This window comes from Suncus etruscus, chromosome X (genome assembly GCF_024139225.1).
Source record: "Suncus etruscus isolate mSunEtr1 chromosome X, mSunEtr1.pri.cur, whole genome shotgun sequence".
NCBI lineage: Eukaryota > Metazoa > Chordata > Mammalia > Eulipotyphla > Soricidae > Suncus > Suncus etruscus.
The window spans coordinates 96,358,960-96,380,260 of NC_064868.1; the positions used below are offsets into that span (position 1 = coordinate 96,358,960).

The 21,301-nt window shown below is 36.9% G+C and overlaps 2 protein-coding genes across 2 annotated transcripts in view; one reads left to right on the forward strand and one right to left on the reverse strand.

Moving 5' to 3' along the window:
- The window catches only part of VAMP7 (vesicle associated membrane protein 7), a 1,102,798-nt gene that overhangs the window by 499,407 nt on the left and 582,090 nt on the right, over positions 1-21,301 (forward strand). The window lies entirely within an intron of this gene.
- TBC1D8B (TBC1 domain family member 8B) overlaps positions 1-21,301 on the reverse strand; it is a 103,853-nt gene that overhangs the window by 14,921 nt on the left and 67,631 nt on the right. Inside the window, exons 11-15 of the mRNA XM_049766722.1 lie at positions 16,700-16,817; positions 15,385-15,670; positions 13,439-13,571; positions 11,659-11,757; positions 7,427-7,495 (exon numbers count right to left, since the gene is read on the reverse strand). Of these exons, the coding sequence (XP_049622679.1) occupies positions 7,427-7,495; positions 11,659-11,757; positions 13,439-13,571; positions 15,385-15,670; positions 16,700-16,817 (705 nt within the window). The remainder of the gene's footprint in view (positions 1-7,426; positions 7,496-11,658; positions 11,758-13,438; positions 13,572-15,384; positions 15,671-16,699; positions 16,818-21,301) is intronic.

Below are 21,301 nucleotides of genomic sequence, written 5' to 3' on the forward strand. Positions count from 1 at the left end.
GAGTGACTCCCTTCCCCCAGGTGGGCACCTAGAAAGGCAAGTTGAGCGACCCGAATAGACGGGAAAGATAGGGCCAGCCATCTGGACTCGCAGGTGACCTAGAGCAGTCCAACCCCTGGACCCTGGAGTGGACCAGGGACTCCCCAAGGGTGAGGACAGAGCCTGAAGGGTTGGACTGAGGGAACCCTTCAAGGGAGGCGTGGAGGGGGCGGAGCTCCATTGACTCCCAGAGAAAGGAGGGGGGATTGAGAGCTAGGCTCAACAGCGCCAGTAACCATTGTGGCCAGGAGTGGAACTGCACCGCTGACAGAAATAAGGAGCAGAAAAGGGACAAGACCCACAGCAGGAAGGCTGAACTCTAGGTAGCAAAGGGGAGGAGAAAGGGCTAGGCTCAACAAACTCACCCAACAGGCCCCTCTACAAACACCGTCAGGAAGGGGACCAAAGCAGGCCGAAATTAGAAGCCACAGCACTCCAAAATACACCATTAAATACAAAGAACAATGCGTAAATCAAGGAGATCTCTAATAACTGGAGACACCATGACAAACCCTATCAAATTTCCAAGTCCACCAAAACGCACAGATCCACGGGAAGAAGACCTAAAAGCTGTCATGAGGAAGGAAATGCAAGAATTAATAAAAGAATTGAAAGAAACCCTAGCAACCGAGTATAAGAAATCCATGGACGAACTAATCAGCCAAATTAAAGAAGAAATGCCAAAGAACATGAGAGATTCCATACAAAAAGAAGTGAAGGAATTAAAAGACAAGGTAACAAGCCTTACGAGCAGAAACACAGAGTTGGAGAAGCACATCGAAGAACTCGAAGGAAAACTGCAATCAAAAAATGATAAAGAAACCAACAAAGAAATATAAACAAATGGGACTACATCAAACTAAAAAGCTTCTGCATGGCAAAAGAAACCCTACTTAACGCAAGAAGACAGCTAACAGAATGGGAAAAAAATCTTTTCACTTGACATATCAGATAAAGGGCTGATATCTAGAACATACAAAGCACTCAGAAAGCTGAGCCCCTCAAAACCAAATAAAGCCATAAAAAATGGGGAGATGAAATGAATAGACACTTCTCTGAGGAAGACAGAAGGATGGCCAACAAACACATGAAAACATGCTCACCTTCACTCATCATCAGGGAGATCCAAATCAAGACAACAATGAGATACCACCTTACACCAGTGAGGTTGGCTCACATCAAAAATAATGGAAACAACCTTTGTTGGCGAGGATGCGGTATGAAAGGAACTCTCATCCACTGCTGGTGGGAATGCCCCCTAGTCCAACATCTATGGAGAAAAGTCTGGAGAGTGCTCAAAGAACTCAGAATTGAGCTGCCATTTGACCCAGCAATTGCTCTCCTAGGCATATACCCCCAAGATGGAAGGACATTCATTCCAAAATATGTATGCATCCCACTATTTATTGCAGCACTCAGTATAATAGTCAAATCTTGGAACCAACCTCGATGTCCAACAACAGATGAATGGATCATTAAGATGTGGTACATATACACAATGGAATATTACATGGCAGTCATAAATGATACAATCACAGACTTTGCAGCAACATGGATGGACCTAGATCATGTTATGTTAAACGAAGTAAGTCAGAAGACAAAGATAAACACAGAATGGTAGCACTATTCTGAAACACCTAGAACACATATTTTATACACAACTAATACCTAACAATCAAATAACAGGGTTCAACAGGGTAGAAACTCCGAACACTGTAATAGTCAACATAGACATGGGAGCAGTGTCCAAAATACATGAAAAAGGAACAACGCAAACTCTTGACTATACATTATACCACAAAGAAAACAGCAACAACAGAAACGGCAGCATAGAGAGAACAGGTATGTAATCAGACTTCTACAACAAAGGTCCACAATAATCCCTTAGAGTTCATATACAGGAACACAAGTATAGAACACCAAGGGAAATCACGGACTGCAATGGCAACATACCATAACACTACCTTTTAATGCCTTTATCTTACTATACTTTAAATAACCTCTCAGCTTTTCTGTCCACAGGTGCCCTTGGATACAAAGGGCGGACAAACTAAGGTGGCAACTCGGGATACCACACGGGATACCATACCTTGCTTGCACTACGAGATGGCCACAAGAAAACTCTTTAACATACACTTTATCTCTAGGTAATACCTTCATTTAGGAATTGAAGCACGTGAACAGTCAGACCACTGAAGCAGTACCTGAGACGTACAGACTTAAACTACAGGCTCTATTCTTCGAACACATTCAATCAAACCAGCATTCCCTTGCTATTCTCTCCCCTCTTCTCACTACTTTTTTTTTCTTCTATTCTGCTCATTACTTTTTTCCCTTTCTCTCCCCCTTATCTCTCTAAGGTATTTTCTCTTTTCTCTCCCTTCAAACCCTTCCCATATACCTTCCCCTTCCTCCCCTCTGGAAATCCAACTATCCCTTCACCCCTCAATCCCATCCAGATCTCCCACCATATTAAAACTCTTCACCCCCAGTCCTTATTCTATTAGGCATCAAGATCAACCTCCTACCCAACGAACCAGTACCCAGCACCCAGGCGAGAGGACACCCAGATAAACCCACACCTCGTCTCCTGAAAGAAAAGACAGCCAACTCCCCTGTGGACTCATGCTGCGAGGCCCTCCCTACCAACTCCCCCTAATGCGGACTGCTCCTTGAAACCGGGCCTAGATCCAAAAGTATCCCCAAAGCAAGAACTCTTCCAAGACCTCCCTGCCGCAAACTTTTACCAATCTGAAGAAGGTCAGGGGGTGGGTTAGGAAGATGCCTGGGAACCCACACACAAGAAAAACCCAAAAGACAATGGGAAAAACTGTACTTCCAACATAGGCATAAGACCTGTAATACACCACCTCTTTACCTGCCCTCCCCCAAATGTAAGGTAGTCTTTTGCACCACTTTGGTCCCTTAAAAATTTCGCTAACTCATTTTATTTCTTTTTTTTAATTTATTTATTTATCTTTTTTAAATGTATGTCCTACATATATATTTGTGAGCACATACATTTTTAATTCCCCCCCCTTATTTTATTTTTTTTTCTCTTCGGTTTTTGGTATGTGACCTGTGTCTGTTATCCCATCAGTCCACCCACGAATACACAGACATTATAATGTAGCACCACTTCCCCCTACAAAGGCACACTAAGTAAAGGGGAAATATTACATATAAAAAAAAGAGAGCTCTTATCTACTAGAGATAGGAACTCATAGTTGTTTAAAATATAGGGATATCTCCTGCCTTGAAAATATGTCATGTGGAATCAAATTAGACCTCAGGTGATTAGATACCATTCATCCAGCTTTGAACCCTGGATCCCCGACATAGAAACGGCACAGCTTTTCACAACAGCTGCAGGAAACAAATTCCATCCAGGACGGCCTTAATACGACGAGACCAACAACAAGGCCCAGCTCTAACATGATATCCTGACAACGAGGAAAATGCGAACATCTTGACCTTAGAGCAGATTAGCCTACCTTACCAACTAATGACAAGACAAAACCAGAAGTCTTGGCACCCTTTGGTAGGTCCAAAACCCAAGATCGGGATTTACAGATGACTGGCTGCTAGATCCACGACCAGACTGTATACATCTTGGGACCAATAAAAAAGCCCTAGTTTAGGGTTTGAACTATGACCTGCACAATAATCATGATCCCCAGCCCCAAAGGTCCGGCAGAGACAACTGTAACGGAATGGGGCTTTTGGAAGCACAAAGAAAGACGCTATCCTAGGTGCCACCCTAGGTTCAGTGCAAAGACCAAGATCACCAGCCACAGAAGATGGATTAAAATGACACTGAGGTAACAGAACCTCTAGAACCACAAAGACTGACTTCATCATAAGTCCCACCTCAGGATCTGTGCAGATACTGAGACCTCTAAACACAGAGCAGAAGTCTTCCACACACCAAAAAAAAAAAGAGAAAAAAAAAACACCACCGGGAAAGTAAAGAATCCTGAGCAAAGTCTAGAGTTGATCCCATGACAGTATGCTCCAAGGACGGAGAAACCCCATATCTCTTAGGCTAAGTGAATTCTTTTTCGAATGACCCCAATATTTACTGTGCCAGGGCAGGAGGGAAAAAACAAAAATACAAAAAGCACAAAACCTTGGTTATTTTTTATATAAATATAGATATTACCTTCATTTATTATTGTTATTATTATTTTTGATTTACCAATCTATTTTGGTCTATTTTTCTGTTTGGGTGTGATTATTGAAAGTGTAGTCCCCAATTATACTTATATATATTTTTTTCTCTTCCTTTCTTCTCTTTCGTTATGTGCTATGCCATGTTCCTTAATTCAAGACCATGGCGTGATTTTTGTTTGTCTGTTTTTGTTTTTGTTTTTTTTCTACTTGTTTGTTTGTTTTGTCTGCTCTGTGTGGTGCTTATCGATATAGCTGGAGCCCTCACTGGATATTTGACACTTCTTTTGGTACTAGTGGAGTGTTTCACCTTCTTTTTCTCCATCTCCCAAATTGATGATGAGAGCCTTTAAAAGGACTCCGCCCATTTTCGGGGTATTAGACTCTTACCCCAGTTTATTAATTTTCTCTCCTTCAAACAAAACCACGCAACTTGAACTAGCTAGTCCTGACTCCAGTTAAAGGGGGAAATAAGGGAGGCATCAAGACCAAACAGGTGCAAGACTACTAAGTAGTGGGTTAGATACAGAGGGGACCACATATTCTAGCTGCCCTGGGGTGAGGGAAAAGGAAAAGGGAGGTAGGACAGAAACGGAGGTGTAGGGAGGACAATTTGGCGATGGGAATCCCCCCTGATTTTATGTAAATATGTACCTAAAATATTATTGTCAACAATATGTAATCCACTATGATCAAAATAAAAATTTATATTAATAAAAAAAAGAATACAGGAGATAAAGATGAACTGTAAAAAGACAATGTAGAGAAACTCTAATACCTGGAGACTAAACAACACACTGTTTAATAATAACTGGATCAAAGAGAAAATCAAAGAAGAAATAAAGAGATTCCTTGAGACTAATGATAATGAAAAAACAATTTACCAAAATTATGGGACACAACAAAAAGAGTGATTGGGGGAAACTCATAGTAACACAGACTTACATAAGGAAAAAAGAAAATGATAACATCAGCAACCAAAAGGCACACTTTACATATCTGGAAAACTAACAACGAAGGAATAACCACATGTTGAAGAAACGAAATAATAAAAATTAGAGCAGAAATCAGTGATATAGAAACCAAGAAAACAATAAAAAGAATCAATAAAACCAGGAGCTATGTTTTTGAAAAAATATACAAGATAGACAGACCACTGGCAAGTCTCACAATGAAAACAAGAGAAATTGCTCAAATAAATTAGATCAGAAATGAAAAAAAGGAAATTATAACAGAAACCCCAGAAATCCAAGAGAACTTTCTAAAAACAACTGTATTATGTTAAGCTAGAGAACTTAGAATAAATGGACATATTTCTGGAAATATTTAGTCTTCCTAATTTAATAAGGAGGAAGTAGATAGCCTAAGCAGGCCAATCACAAGCAAGGAAATTGAAACAGTAATTAAGAATCTTCCCAAGAAAAAAAGTCCAGGACCAGATAGGTCTATAGGTGAGTTTTTATCAAACATTCAGTAAAGACTTACCACCATTGATCTTTAAACTCTTCCAAAATATTGAAGAGATGGAATCCCTCCCTACTGCTTTCTATGAAGCTAATATTTTGCTGATTCCCAAAGCTGACAATACTGAGACAGAAAACTACAGACCAATATCAGTGATAAACATTGAAAAATCAATGCAGGTGGGAATGCTGTTTGGACCAATCTCTATGAAAAAACAGTATGGAGGATACATATTACACTCACAATTGAATTGCAATATGACCCAGCAACCCCACCTTGGGTATCTATTCCCTGGACAGATAAACATTCATCTAAAATGATGCATGGACACCGCTATACATTGCAGTACTCAGTACAATCGCTAGGAGTTGGAATTAACCTACATGTCCAGCAACAGATGAGTGGATCATGAAGATGTAGGACATATACACAATAGAATACTACATAGCTATAAGGAATGATGCAATCATGCAATTCATTGCAACATGGATGGAACTGGAAGATATTATGGTAAATAATGGAAGAAGGATATTATGTTAAATGATAGAAGAAAAATACATACAAGATTATTTTACATATATGCGATATTTAGAATAACTGCATGAAGAAATTTAATGGCTTAAATGGAGTTTATTGAGAATACTCTAGGCCCTAGAATATAGTCAGAAGAAGGAAAGAATTTGAGTAGAGAAGAAATGAAGGAGCTTTGGATGCAGGGAGCCTTGTGACAAACGTAAGTTTATATGTAACCATTTAAGGTTTGAACAAAGACAATGAGAACATAACCTTAACCGTGGGAAACTGAGTCTAAATTTATCTGAAGTCCCCTTTGTCTGCACATTCCTGCCTGCCCATGATGGGTCCCCGTTATCTAGGCATTTCTGCCTGCTTGCAATCTGTGTGCCCTGCCTAAGTGCAGAATTCTGCCCGCAAAAGAGAAGCCTGCTTTTTAGAAATGTATATAAGCTGAACTTCTTCCAATAAAGCTCACCACAAGGACTGGTGAATGATGTTAGGGAAATAACTACACTAACAACTAGCATGACAATGTTAAAGAATGAGAGAAGTAGAATGCCTGTTTCGAATACAGGCAAGGGTGGGGGGAGGACCTCGGTGGTGGGAATGTTGCACTGGTGAAGGGGGGTATTCTGTTTATGACTGAAACCCAACTACAAACAAACTTGTAATTATGGCACTTAAATAAAATTTTATTTAAAAATAAATAAATAAACAGACTCTTCTTCCATTTGTACTCTGTCTCTGTGTCTTGTCTGTTTTGTGTCTTTGTTCGCTTTCATACTCTCCCAGGCAACCTTGAAGCTGTGTGCCCTGTTAGTTGGGACAGAAGAAAAATACATATACGAAATGATGGGAGACGTGTTAAGGGGTCTCAGATGCATTGTGGTGTTAAGAAAGGTCAGAACTAAATATCCAAGCCAGAGTCAACAACAATGAAATCATAAGGCACAAATTTTAACAACCAAAGTTAAAAAGGTGCTTGTTATGATGGCAGGCTGGGGCAGGTGATAGTTGCATGGGACGGAATCTGGGAATATTTGTAGAAGAAATTTGACACTGGTAGTGGGATTGTCCTGAAATATTGAATGTTTAAAGCCCAACATGAATAACTTTTTAAATCATAATGGATTAAATAAAAACTTAATCACACACAAAAAAACAAAAATATTTAAGATTTGTGATAAAATACTTTTAAAAGGGCATTATTTTGTAACTTAAAGAAGAAAAACAGTACCTTAAAGATGGCATAAAGTTCATCCAACTCATGAAGGCTCAATTTCACATCTTGTGATACAACGCGCAACTTAAAAAGGATTAAAAGCACTTTAGAATTTAACACTTGAGTATGGAAATTCTCTTTGTAGCCACATAGAAATCATTCTTTGTCAGATTCAAACATTTTTCTATTAACTTTTAAAATGAACACTAAAGTTAAATGTACCTGTTTGCCCTCTATAAAAAGATCTACATAGTCTATAGTTCAGTTCTATTCAGCTGCATGATTTGACTTTAATCTTCTGAAACCCAGAAATGACTGCCAATGGATATTCATGTAATGTCTATAAATATGAGCAACAGAATTATAAATCTTATTCAATATATTCCTCTCACACTACATAAGCAATTCATCATGCCATCATTTGAGGCTGTCAGAAAATACTTTTAAATCTTTTAGAACATGTATATCTCGTCTCTGTTCAAAAAACCTAATCCAAGAAGGAATAAAAATAGGTAATTTTATCCGACTTCATGAAAAAAAAGCACAAATAATATAATTATGCTATTTAAGAAAGGTGAAAGAAAAGTAATAGAGGCCAGTTTTGTTGTTTTTAACCAGTGTGTTTGTTTAATTCATTTCAATGAACTCTATGATGGTTAAGAGAGGGAAAGAGGGTGATTGGTACAGTGAAAGGGTAGAGGTCTTTTTGTGATGGGATAGACTAGTACTTATGTCATGAGGTTAGTGAATCCTATACACACAGAGGAGTTAAACTTTAATACCTATATATGTTAGTTGTATTAGGATTTAACATTAAAAGACATATACAAATTACTTTAAATTTATAAGATAAAATGCTTATAATTCATAAAATTATGTACAGGGAAAGCCATGCTAAACTGACATGAAACAAACATAACATGTAAGAAAAGAGAAATATTTGACTATAACAATTAGAATCTTGTATACTTTGCAATATATTAATAAAAATAAACAAGATTCGGGGAGGAAAAATATTTGTCACAAATGAAATTAAGAATTAATGTCTCTGGGGCCAGAGAGACAGCATGGAGGTAAGGCGTTTGCCTTTCATGAAGAAGGTCATCAGTTCGAATCCGGCTTCCCATATGGTCCCCTGTGCCTGCCAGGAGCAATTTCTGAGCATGGAGCCAGGAGTTTCCCCTGAGCACTGCCAGGTGTGACCCAAAAACCACACACACACACACACACACACACACACACACACACACACACACACAAAGAATTAATGTCTCTAAAGTTCCTACAATAAAAAAGAAAACTGAAATACAAGAAAATATGTATAAATAATAGGCAATTACCAAGTAAAATAGACTAAAATGTAATCAATAAAATAAAAATAAAAATGATACCTCATTTTATCTATCAAATTGGCACAATTTAATTTTTAATAAATTACATTAATGAGAATGTGGGACAAATGGTCATCCTTACACATAAATGATATAATTATAATTAATTTTCAAGAGTTTACAAAATTTTGAATAATAAGATCTATCACATTCTAACTTAGCAAACCCCACATAAAAATTTAGGTATACATGAGACTAGAGAGATAATAGAGTGGACAGAACACTTGCTTTGCATGCAGCACCCAGGTTTGATCCCTTGAGTACTACTAGGAGTAATTCCTGAATATAGAGTCAGGATTAACCCCTAATATCATTAGGTGTGGTCCTAGTGAAACCAAAAAATAATTTAAGTGAACACAACCAGATTTTACTTTCAGAAAACTACCTTACAAAATAACTACTACAAATACTTAAGAGACTATACATTAGGGAAGTTTAGAAAAATTTCGTGTAAGAGGAATAATTACATCATACTATAAATTCATCAATAACAAAAAGTTAAATAATTATATTAATATTGTGATATGTTATGTATCAATTCAATACATTAAGAAATGAGGTACATATAGATCTACTGATATGTACTGAGCATGATATATTTTCCCTTTTTTTGTGGGCCACATCTGGCAGTGTTCAGGGATTACTCTTGGCTCTGCACTCAGGAATCACTCCTGGTGGGCTCAGGGGGCCATATGGGATGCTAGGGATCAAATTGGGTTGGTCTCCTTGAAGGCAAGAGCTGAATCTACAAGGATTACTTTAGGAGGGGGTCTAAGGTGGCTGGAATTGAATCCAAGTTGGCAACATACAAGGCAAGTATCCTATCTGCTGTACTATCTCTCTATCCAGCTGGCCCCTAAACATGATATACTTTTGGGTAAAATAAGTAAAAAGTAAACTGCATAATAAAGTGACTAGTTTGATCTTATTCAGAAACCATTATTCTCTACACATTAATAGACATATTTATGTACTTAGTCACATAGAAGAAGGATCTGTAGAACATAAATGTTCTTTTTTTCAGTTGTTTTGGCCACACCTGACAATGTTCTGGGGATACTCCTGGTCCTGAACTCAAGGATTATTTCTGGTGGGGATAGGGGTCCATACAGGATACTGGGGATTGAACCCAAGTCAGCTGCATGCAATGTGCAAGTGCTGTAACTGCTGTACTGTCACTGGAAGAACATGTAACCAATCATTTTAATACTGGTTATTCACTGGGTGGGAAAACTTTACCATCTACATTTTTGTAATGCATACATTATTTACAAAAAACATTGATCATATCAGTATTTTAAGAAGCTTATGTTTATATAAATTATTTCTCAATAAAACTGGAGGGAAAGAAAATAGAAACAGGAATCAAATAACCAGACAATGAATTACAAATTTTTTGAATTACCAATTTTTAAAATAAGGGTTTTATGTTGACTATGTCATCACAGTAATATCATTGCATTATTTAACTGAAATTTATATCTGGAACAGTTAGAAATGTTAATATTCCCAGATATGTATCTCTGAGGACTTATTCTTTAAATAAACCAGTTTACAAAAACAATGTATGCTCATAATAAATGCATAAAAACCATAGAATAATATTAAACAGTAAAGTAACTTTTCTAAGTATCTATAATCTCACTTAACAGATGGAATCAATATCAATAACTTCTTATGTAGTCATCTTAATATAAAAAGGAGTACATTTAAAATATTCTGGTACACATGTTTTACCTTTAGGTATCAAAAATAGTAAATCATATATTGGCACTGATTTCCATGTTCCTTAGTTGTCCTTCCTTCCTTCCTTCCTTCCTTCCTTCCTTCCTTCCTTCCTTCCTTCCTTCCTTTTTCCTTCCTTCCCTCCTTCCTTCCTTCCTTTTTCCTTCCTTCCCTCTTTCCTCTTCCCTCTCTCCTTCCCTCCTTGCTTCTTTCCTCCTCCCTCCCTCTCCTTCCTTCCTTCCTTCCTTCTTCCCTCCATCCTTCCTCCTTTCTTCTCCCTCCCTCCTTCCTCCTTTCCTCTCCCTCCCTCCCTCCCTCCCTCCCTCCCTCCCTTCCTTCCTTCCTTCCTTCCTCCCTCCCTCCCTTCCTTCCTTCCTCCCTCCCTCCCTTCCTCTCTCTCTCCCTCCCTCCCTCTCCATTCTTTCCTCCCCTGGTCCATTCCTTCCTTTGTCAATCCTCCCTCTCTCTCCTTCCTCCCTCCCCCTTTCTTCATTCCTTTCTTCTTTGTTTTTGTACACACTTGGAGGCTTGCAGGGCTTACTTCTGGTTTTACATACATGGATCAGTTTTGGTGGAGATCTGAGGTGGCTGGAATTAAATCCATGTTGGTTACGTACAAGGCAAGTGCCCCACCTAGTGTACTGTACTATCTATGCAGCTCCAGTTTTCTTCTAGTTTTATTTTGGGGCGTTTTTCACACTTGGTTACTCCTGGGTCTGTACTCAGAAATTACTCTTGGAGGTATTAGGTGGATCATATGAGATGCTGGGGATCAAACCCAAAATGGCTACATGCAAGACAAGTGCCCTACCTGCTCTACTATTGCTCTGGTCCCGTCTCCAGTTCCAGTTCTTATTGATGTTGCACACTACAAATAAATTATGCTTATACTCTTACATCATAGCATTAAATACTAAAGTTCAAACAATACAAAAAATATTGGAGAAACCAACACAATGCAAGTATTTAAAAATAGCATCTTTTCTCTTAAAAGGTGTGCAATAAGCTTAGCTATGCCATGAACCCAGCTCAAAAGTTTAGTTTTTATATATTTAAAAAAATTATGCTTCTTTAAATAAAGTTGAAAAAAAAGTTACTCGAATTACTTTTCTTTATTGGATATATGCTTACCACATTATGCTTTGTTGTTTCCTCTAGTGTCTGTATGACATACAATCTATTTCGACAGCGCATACTGTGTATATCTTCATAGCAAATAGTGCCAAATTTCTGTAAGAAATATAATTTCAGTGAACACCCATTCATAATTAAATCCACTCTTCTCACTTCAATTTCACCAGATTTTGTTCTTAAAGGTCTTAGCTCTCTATTTCTAGCTATTTTACTAATTTGTTCAGTGAATATGCAAATTTTCACTTCTCACCTTTGTGTTTTTCTATATAGTTGCTAGAGAGAATGTCATTTACTATGTGTTTAGACTCATGCACGAACATTAGAAAAATTCTTAGACACTAAGAAGAAAATAATTTTATTTTAATTTTAGCATAAATAGTTTAAGGTGGTCATTGTGAAAAAATTAATATAGTTTCACTTAATAAAAAGCAAACTGAAGTAGTAGTTATACAGTAAGTTCATTTTATATGCATGGTAACTTCTACATTTATTTATATAAACGATAGTAATATGTTGATTTGGTATTCACAAAGGTCCTAGAACCAATACACCACAGAATCCAAAGGATGAGTGTATACTGTTTTTTCCTAAATATATATCTATGATTATATTTAATTTATAAGTTAGGTACATCAAAAGATTAATATTAATATAATACTAAGTAAAATCAAAACAGAACAACTATGAGAGTATATTATAATAAAGGATATATACATGTAGTCTATACCAAAATATGATTGTCTAAATTGCTGAACCAATGGCAAATAAATCCACAAAAATTAAGACACAGTGAAAAATAAAGCTGTGTTGTCACTACAGACAATGACTTGGATTGAATAAACTAGTTTGCCTGGAGCCTAGAATTGGTCTTATGCCAGGAAACTTCAGGGGTAGGGTCTCCTTGTATTTAGACCAAGGCTTTTCCTTTCCATGTCCCCCCTATTTTGGTGGGACTATGCAAACAATATTTGCCACTCTAACACCATTTTTACTGTGTTCTTTTGACTCTAACCCTTAAAAAAAACCTTAAACTTTTGATGTTAACTTAAACTAATATGCATGTGCATGAAAATATAAAAAAATACTATGCCTTCAAGTTTTAAGGAATCACATAAATCTCATGGTTTTAGATTACTTTGTGTACTGCTAAGAAATACTATAATGTACTACAATCGGGGGACTTGTGGACAAAGTAATTGTGCATGGGTTCTGCCTTATTTTTCTTAATGTTCTTTGACTGTAAGTTCAATATTTAGGTGTCAACAAGGGGATTTCTTTTGAGAACTCTGTTTATGTGCGATTGTCCTTCCACTGTAACTTTACCTTCTCCTCTTTGCATCATTGTTCTCATAATTAAAAAGAAAAAAGAAAAAAAGAAAAAAAATTGATATGCTGGCTAAGACAGAACTACCATAGCATAAATGAATAGTTCATAAAAGTTATTCTTAAAGTGATATTAGATATTTTAAATGCCATTTTAAAGTGTACCTTATTTTTTTTTTGGTTTCTTGGGCCACACCCATTTGATGCTCAGGGGTTACTCCTGGCTAAGCACTCAGAAATTGCCCCTGGCTTGGGGGGACCATATGGGACATCGGGGGATCGAACCGGTGTCCTTCCTTGGCTAGCACTTGCAAGACAGACACCTTACCTTAGTGTCACCTCTCCGGCCCCAAATTGTACCTTATTCTTAATATAGCACATGTAACTATATGTAGCTATAGTATTTATCATATTCAAATCAGTTCTATTGTAGATATGGCTCAGAACCACTTACTTCATTTGATTCTCTAATCAACTGTGCAATATCCACTTTGATATTCCTGCCTTTTCCTCCATCATTCATATTTGAGCCCTGATGAACACTTGAAGGCAGTGGGCTATCTTTATTAGTGACGTTGTCAAAGAACCTATGCAAAATGACAATTATGCAAGAATCAGTGGAAGTAAAATGCAGAGAACATGATAATTGATTTCTCCCTAGTCAATCAAAGGTTAATTTCAACTAAGAGGACAAAGAAAATCCCTATAAAGCAGTAAAATTTAATGATAGTTGGGAGCTAGGAAAATAATGCAGTGGGTAGAGTGTGTGCCTTTCAAGCAGCTACCCTGAGTTTAATTCCCAGTACAAATTACGGTCCCCCAGGTATCTCCAGGAGTGGTCCTTTAGTACTGCCAAGTGGGGCCCAAAACAAGATAAATAAATACATTTGGGAAATAAGGGGAAAGAACGGCAAAGAAAATGAAATCAGAAGTAAGGAGAAGATGAAGGAATTAAACAGGTTTAGAAAATATTTAGCAAATTCCAAAATAACCAGTGCTGATAAAAAGCAAGGTACATATATAGAGGCATGTGATGAGAAATATTAAAGCTAAATTTTTATTCTAAACAATAGAATTTTATGCATATACATTATAAAATACCTAATTAAAATTAATGTATTTAAATTTACATATATAGTATATACATATTTCACATATATTTAATTATAAAATAATATTCATAGGAAAGGCACTAAGAAAATCAAGCTTGAGCTAACTGACTGAAACCAGCTAGAAACCAGAACAATCTTCCCCAACTGTCATATATAATGTCATCAATTCATCCCCCCATCTTTTTTTTTTTTTTTTTTTTTTTTTTTTTTTTTTTTTTTTTTTTGGTTTTTGGGCCACACCCGGTGACGCTCAGGGGTTACTCCTGGCTATGCGCTCAGAAGTCGCTCCTGGCTTGGGGGACCATATGGGACGCCGGGGGATCGAACCGCGGTCCGTCCTAGGCTAGCGCAGGCAAGGCAGGCACCTTACCTCCAGCGCCACCTCCCGGCCCCTCATCCCCCCATCTTAATGAGTTTTACATAAAGATATTTGATAGTTCAAACTGGTATAAATCAAAATCCAGCACATGGAATAAACAATATTAATAGAAATGTACAAATAACCTACTACTTCACTTCAAAGTACTTTACTTTGGTTATATTCTACCTGGAAACAGAAGACTGGATCTTTCATTAAACTAGATCTTTCATTAAATTGTCTTTCTGATCTTGGAAATGCTGTTTGCCATTTCCATGGTTCACTTCCCTCATCTTAAAATAAGGGGATCATAGGGCCAGAATGATACAACATATAAGGTGCTTGTCTTGAATGTGGCAAATCCAGGTTCAATGATCAGCATTACAATGATACCCTGACCAACATCAGGAATGATCTCTGAGTGCAGTCATAAATATAAATAAGTCCCAGGTTTTTCTGGGTATGCCCCTAAAACCAAAATAAATGGATCGATTAGTGAAATAAGGCAATTTAACAGGGGCTGGAGAGATAGTACAGTGGGTAAGATGCTTGCCTTGTACATGATTGATCTGGGTTCAGTCCCCAGCACCCCACACAGTCCCCTGAAATCAACCAGTAGTGATTCCTGAGTGCAAAGTCAGGAGTAAGCCCTGAGTATAGCTGCCTGTGGCACCAAAACAAACAAAAATTGAACTGTACAACATAATCTCTAAGGGTCTCCTCATACATAACCTTATGGTTAATGGATTGGAGCAATGGTATCGTTCACAGGGTAATTGCCTAGCATGTGGCCAATCCAGGTTTGACCCCTGGCACTTCATATAGTCCCCTGAGCCAAAATGATACCTGAGCACAAAGCCAGAAGTAAGCCCTGAGAGCTGCTGGATATGTACTTAAAACAAATAAAATAATGTTACATTTCTGACATACCTGTTTAAAGTTGTCACAGCTTCAGCATCATCTTTACATGCCAGCAATTTGTCTAAATTATAGTCAATTATAGTTAATCCAAGTTGTAAAATGGCCCTTATTCCATCATAAAAGAAATAGTCCACCACATTTACTGCACTTCCTATAGGTAGCACACTAATAAAAAGTGTGAGGAACCAAGAAAGAGAAACCGAGGAAAAGAATGTCATATCAGTCATATGTTCTGTTAGCTGGGGGAAATGGTCCCTGATAAGTTCTTCAAAGACTGCCTGATCCACCAAGGCACCTGAAGAAGAGAAAAGAAGTTTTGAAGTGAATACCTTTCAAAATGACTTGTTTTTGACAGCTTATGAGATCTATTTTTATGCTGATAGATCTAACTTCTCTTATAAATTATGACTTACTTTAGTGCTTTTCTTTATATTTCATACATCTCTATATCTATTCAAAATACATTTGAACATTTATTAAGTTTTATTATGTACAGAACTCTAAAAGGTATAAAACACGAGATAAATAAAACATTAAGAAATGGTTTTGGGGCTGGAGAAATAACATGGAGGTAGGGCATTTGCCTTGCATGTAGAATGACAGTGGTTCGAATCCCAGCATCTCTTATGGTCATCTGAGCCTGCCAGGAGCAATTTCTGAGCATAGAGCCATAAGAAATCCCTGAGTGCTGTTGGGTATGCCCCAAAAACCAAAAAAAAAAAAAAAAAAAAAAGGTTTCATCTTAAAATACCTTCTATCTAATCAAACAATATAAACAGATGACCACAACTAAAGAAAATATATTAAAGAGACCTAGAGGAAACCATGTAATTTGCTGCTGAGTGGTTCTGGAAAGTATCATGTTGAGAGATATTAGAAGAAGAGGTATATACACAGAATGGTTTAAAAAAAAACAAGAGAACAAATTAGGTACTTTATTTTATAGAGATGCATTAAACAATATTTTTTAATCAGATACTTAATAATGCCAGTGAATGTGCCACCAAAACATCCCTTTGATATTGCCTGCATTTTGTATATGTCAAAATTAAGGAACCGGGGAGATAGGACCATGCTTCAGGCACTTGCCTTGCATGCATCCAAGTTTGGTTCAATTCCCCAGCACTGAATCTGAACCCATTAGCACCAGAAGTGATCCCTGAGAAGAGGCAGTAGCAGACCTTAGCACTGTTGAATGTGGCCCCAACCGTCCCACCCCCGAGAAAACCCTACCTCAATTAATCCTTTCTTACATTTGACTGGAAATTTGAAAGAGAGGAAATATTTAAATATTTAAAAAATAAGTTTGTAAACTTTTTCTTACCAATGATTCGACGATTAAAATAATCAGGCAACATTCGTTCACACACAGCAACCAGAAGCCAAAAAGCTTCTTCCTCTTTTGCATACAAAAGCAACACTGAAGTCAAAATGTTCATTGCCTAAAATTCATGAAAAATATTAAAAATAAGTAAGACCCAATAGTTTTATTTTTCCTCGAATCACAATAATTAACAGTAACAACTAAAACATAAATATTAGAACACTGAGTCACTGCAAAGGCAAGGAAAGTGGTATCAAGATAACACTTGCTAATAAGCTATTTTATACAGTAAATTCATTGAACAAAGCAGTGATATCTTTTTTGTGTGTGTGTGGTTTTTGGGTCACACCCGGCAGTGCTCAGGGGTTTTTCCTGGCTCCGTGCTCAGAAATTGCTCCTGGCAGGCACAGGGGACCATATGGGACGCAGGGATTCGAACCTATGACCTTCTGCATGAAAGGTCTTACCTTCATGCTATCTCTCCGGCCCCAAGCAGTGATCTCTTAAAACAGAAGATCAAAGTAAAATTTCTTAAATTTAGACTGCATAATCTCAATAAGAAATAATCTTAATTATTGAAAATCTGAAAAACATAACGCTTTTGTCCACTATCATAAATTTTATTTGACAGGCAAATTCTCCAATATGAGTTCCTTTCTCCATAGATGGAGTTATTATGAGTATATTTTTGTCTTTTAAAAATGCTTTACATAAAAACTATGATTTAAAGTTATTCATAGTTGGTTTTTAGACATATAATATCAATATCCCTCCACTAATATTCCCAGAGTCTATCCCATGTGACCATACCCCAACCCCTGTTCCAGCTTGCCATCATAACTGTAGCTAATCACCTTAAGCACACACCCATCCTGTTTTAATATCCAGAGAAACACACTGTTTTTCCTGATCTGTTTACACTGTCTTCCCTAAACACAGAAGCACACACCCTGTTGTAATTTCCTCTCACATCTGACCAAATCAGCTGACACAGAGTCCACACTTTACTCTCTACCTTACTCTCCCTAACATAAATATCCCTTTTCCACCTGAAATAAACTGAGTTACTCTGCTGAAGTGGCTGATGGATTGTGAGTGTTCTACTAGCCTGAGATCTGCCCTTACCAGTGACTTCTACATCCGGTGACTGTGACCTCACCAGTGATTCTGACCTCATCAGTGACTTCTACATCTTGGTATATGAACTTACCAGCTTCACTTACACTTGGTACCCAAACAGGAACCAAAAGACTAGAGAAAAACCTGATAACAGTGAGTGACTTGACCCTCTGGTAGATAATCACCATGACAAACCTGTCAAGCTGGACTGAATGTGCTGTGCCTTTCACTGGAACATGAGTGCACATGGCCCCCATACTAAACATTTGCATGTTGCTCTGGTCCAGTTACCTGCATTTTTAGCTATGAGCTGTACATGCCAGGCCCCCTAGAAATTTTCCCATACATATGTTCCAAGAGAGGAAGGATGCCTTTCTAGTGGTGATAAGTTCTTAATCTAAGGGCCTTTCCCCAGGGCTGAAAATTTATTGTTCACTATTGGCATTAAACCAGAGAGAGCTCCATCTCCCAAGGATGATGAGCTGGCTACAATCTCAGCAGACTCAAGAGTCTGAAAATGGCTTGACCAGAGAGACACACCTGTGCCCCAAGCCAGGAGTCAGAGAGAAAAGTTGATGCTGGCAATCCAAGTCCTGAGCATTGTCAATGGCTTAATGTCCAGAAAGCTTATAGCAACAAAAATGACAACAAAGAAGATGTCTTTGTTCACTGGACAGCTATTAAGGGAAACAATCACAGGGAGTTTCTGTGTAGTGTTGGAGATGGGGAGACTGTGGAGTTTGATGTTGTGAAAGGAGAAGGGTCCAAAAGCTACTAATATATCCAGAGCTAGCAGAATGCCAGTGAAAAGTAGCCCACATACATATGTTCCCAAATAGACATGTTCTGCAAGTTTATCCCCTGGCCTCAATCAGCTGCCCCACAAACCATTGTAGCAGAGGTACCCTCAGGCAGAACAGAAGCAGGCAGTGAAGAGGAAAGGGCAGAAGACTCTGAGCAAGGACACCCACGCCATGTCAACCAACTTCAGTTGTGTCCAGAACTAAACACTTTCTTCCATAGGGAATTATCTTTTCTTTTGCTATCATAATTCAATTTGTCTTCATAACCGAGAGTTAGTAATTTGTCTAAGTTATCTTTTATATTTGCTTTATCCTCTACATTCCCATTAACAGCATAGCTTTCTGTTTCAAATTTTTGCACACATCAGATCATTACTTTGATTTTGATTTAACATTTGACAAAAATGTTATAAAAGTTTTGAATCATTAATGTAAAAATGTAGAAAATGTGAAAAGCAATGGATAAAATTAAAACTCTCCAACTTACCTAGAAAGCACTACTGTTAAGGAAACATTGTATTTTTGTGTTTTTTTGTTTCTCTTCTCTTTTAAAATTTGGACCAAATACCACACTTTTTTCACTTAGTATTTAATATATATATATTCAATGACAATAAATCATTTCTAAAATAGCACTTTGTTTTATTTTTTGGTTCATGTTCCCATACCTGGGGGTGCTTAATGCTTTTCTATGTGCTCAGAATTCACTCCTATCAGAGTTCAGGTGACCAGATGAGTGTTGTAGATCAACATCAGGTTTGTTACATGCAAAGCAAGTATCCTATTCACTGGACTATGTCTCCACCCATAAAGCATTATTATAAATTACTATTAAATAAGCAAATCCATTAAATTAATCTGCAGTCATCCATACCCAAATACTACCAGGTATAACCACGCTAAGCACAGAGCCAGTAAAAAGCCCTGAGCAGCACTGTGTGGCTCCCAATGAAATACAATATTATAAGACTTAATACTCCATATTTTATACTGTGACTCTGTTCATTATTAATTTATATAATTTTATATGATTTGACATTAAGTATATAAATTCTTTTTCAGATCGGGTGTAATATTTGATCTCAGCCACAGTGTTCCATAATGAGAAGCCATAATAGGATTGAGACTGCTGAAAATGTCCTCTGAAAATGCTTTTTTCTATAAAAGGAATAAGAATACTGGCAAAAAACAGAATCAATTTTTCTGTGATTAGAAAATTACCCCGAAATTACAGAAATTCTGAGAACATTTACTATAGAAAATTGTTAAATCTCATTTAAAAACGTGAGCTCAGTGGCTTGTAAAATGGTACTCTTCCCATCCTCTCTCATTAGCTTCATGGTAACTTTAAAAAACACACTCAATTGGCCTCGGATGATTTAATGACAATAGCTCCTCCCTTGCAAGCATTTGATACCCTGGTGGTATCTGACACTGATTATTGTATGAGAATGGATACCAAAATCAGACAAAGATATAAAATGAAAATTATATATCAATGCTACTTTATGATACTGTGAAAATTAGTATACAGAAACTGTAAATCACTGTGCTTTAATAAAATGGAAAAATGAGAAAATTGAACCTCTACTTTGTGATCTAATATTAATAAATTACAGACTAAGATTCACTGACATTTAACCTGATAATACAAAAATAGATCAACATATGAAAATAAACCAATACAGGGGGTGGAGAGATAGCACAGTGGTGGGGTGTTTGCCTTGCATGCAGCAGATCCAGGAGGGACCTGGTTTGATTCCCAGTATCCCATATGGTCCCCCAACCTGCAGAGGCGATTTCTGAGTGCAGAACCAGGAGTAAACCCTGAGCGCTGCCAAGTGTGGCCCAAAACCCAATCAATCAATAAATGAAGTTTAAAAATAAAGAAAAAAATAAGCCAATGCAATAACCATGTTAACAATATAAACGAAGAAAAAAATCACATGATTATCTTTGTACAGAAAAAAAGCCCCTTGAAAAAATTAAATAACCATTCATGATAACATACTATTCAGCAGATTGAGAATATGAGGAAACTTTCCCAACACGATAAAGAAAATCCATTAAAACCCAGAGTAATACCATGTTTAGAAATGTTATTACTGATGAAAGGCTATTTCTGTCTAAAATGAATAATACATGGATTTGAATAATTACTACTTTGTACAACGCTGAAATAATGAATTTAGCCACATCAAAGAGGCAAGAAGAAAAATAATCCAAATCGCAACAGAAGTACTAAAAGTATTACTAACTCAGATTTCATGATCACATATAAAGGTTTCTGACAAATTTAGTAAAAATTCTACTAGAGCTAATAAGCTTAGGAATATTACAATACAAGTAAAAACTTCCTATTAAAATATTTTCCTAATTAATTTACCAAGCAATGCATTAACTATCAAAATCCATGCTAAATTTTTATTCTACCCTCTCAATAGGATAATCTTAAAATTCATTAGGAAACACAACACACTCAAAAGTGACAAGACAATCTTGGAAACAATAAAGGAAAATAATTCAGATTTTTCGATTTTAAAACTTATACAACTGTAGTAAAGAAGATATTGTAACATTGATATAAGATATAAATATAAACCAATAGAGTAGATTTATGAGTTCATGAACAAACCTTATATTTGTGATCAACTAATTTCCAACAAGGGTTCCAAGAATT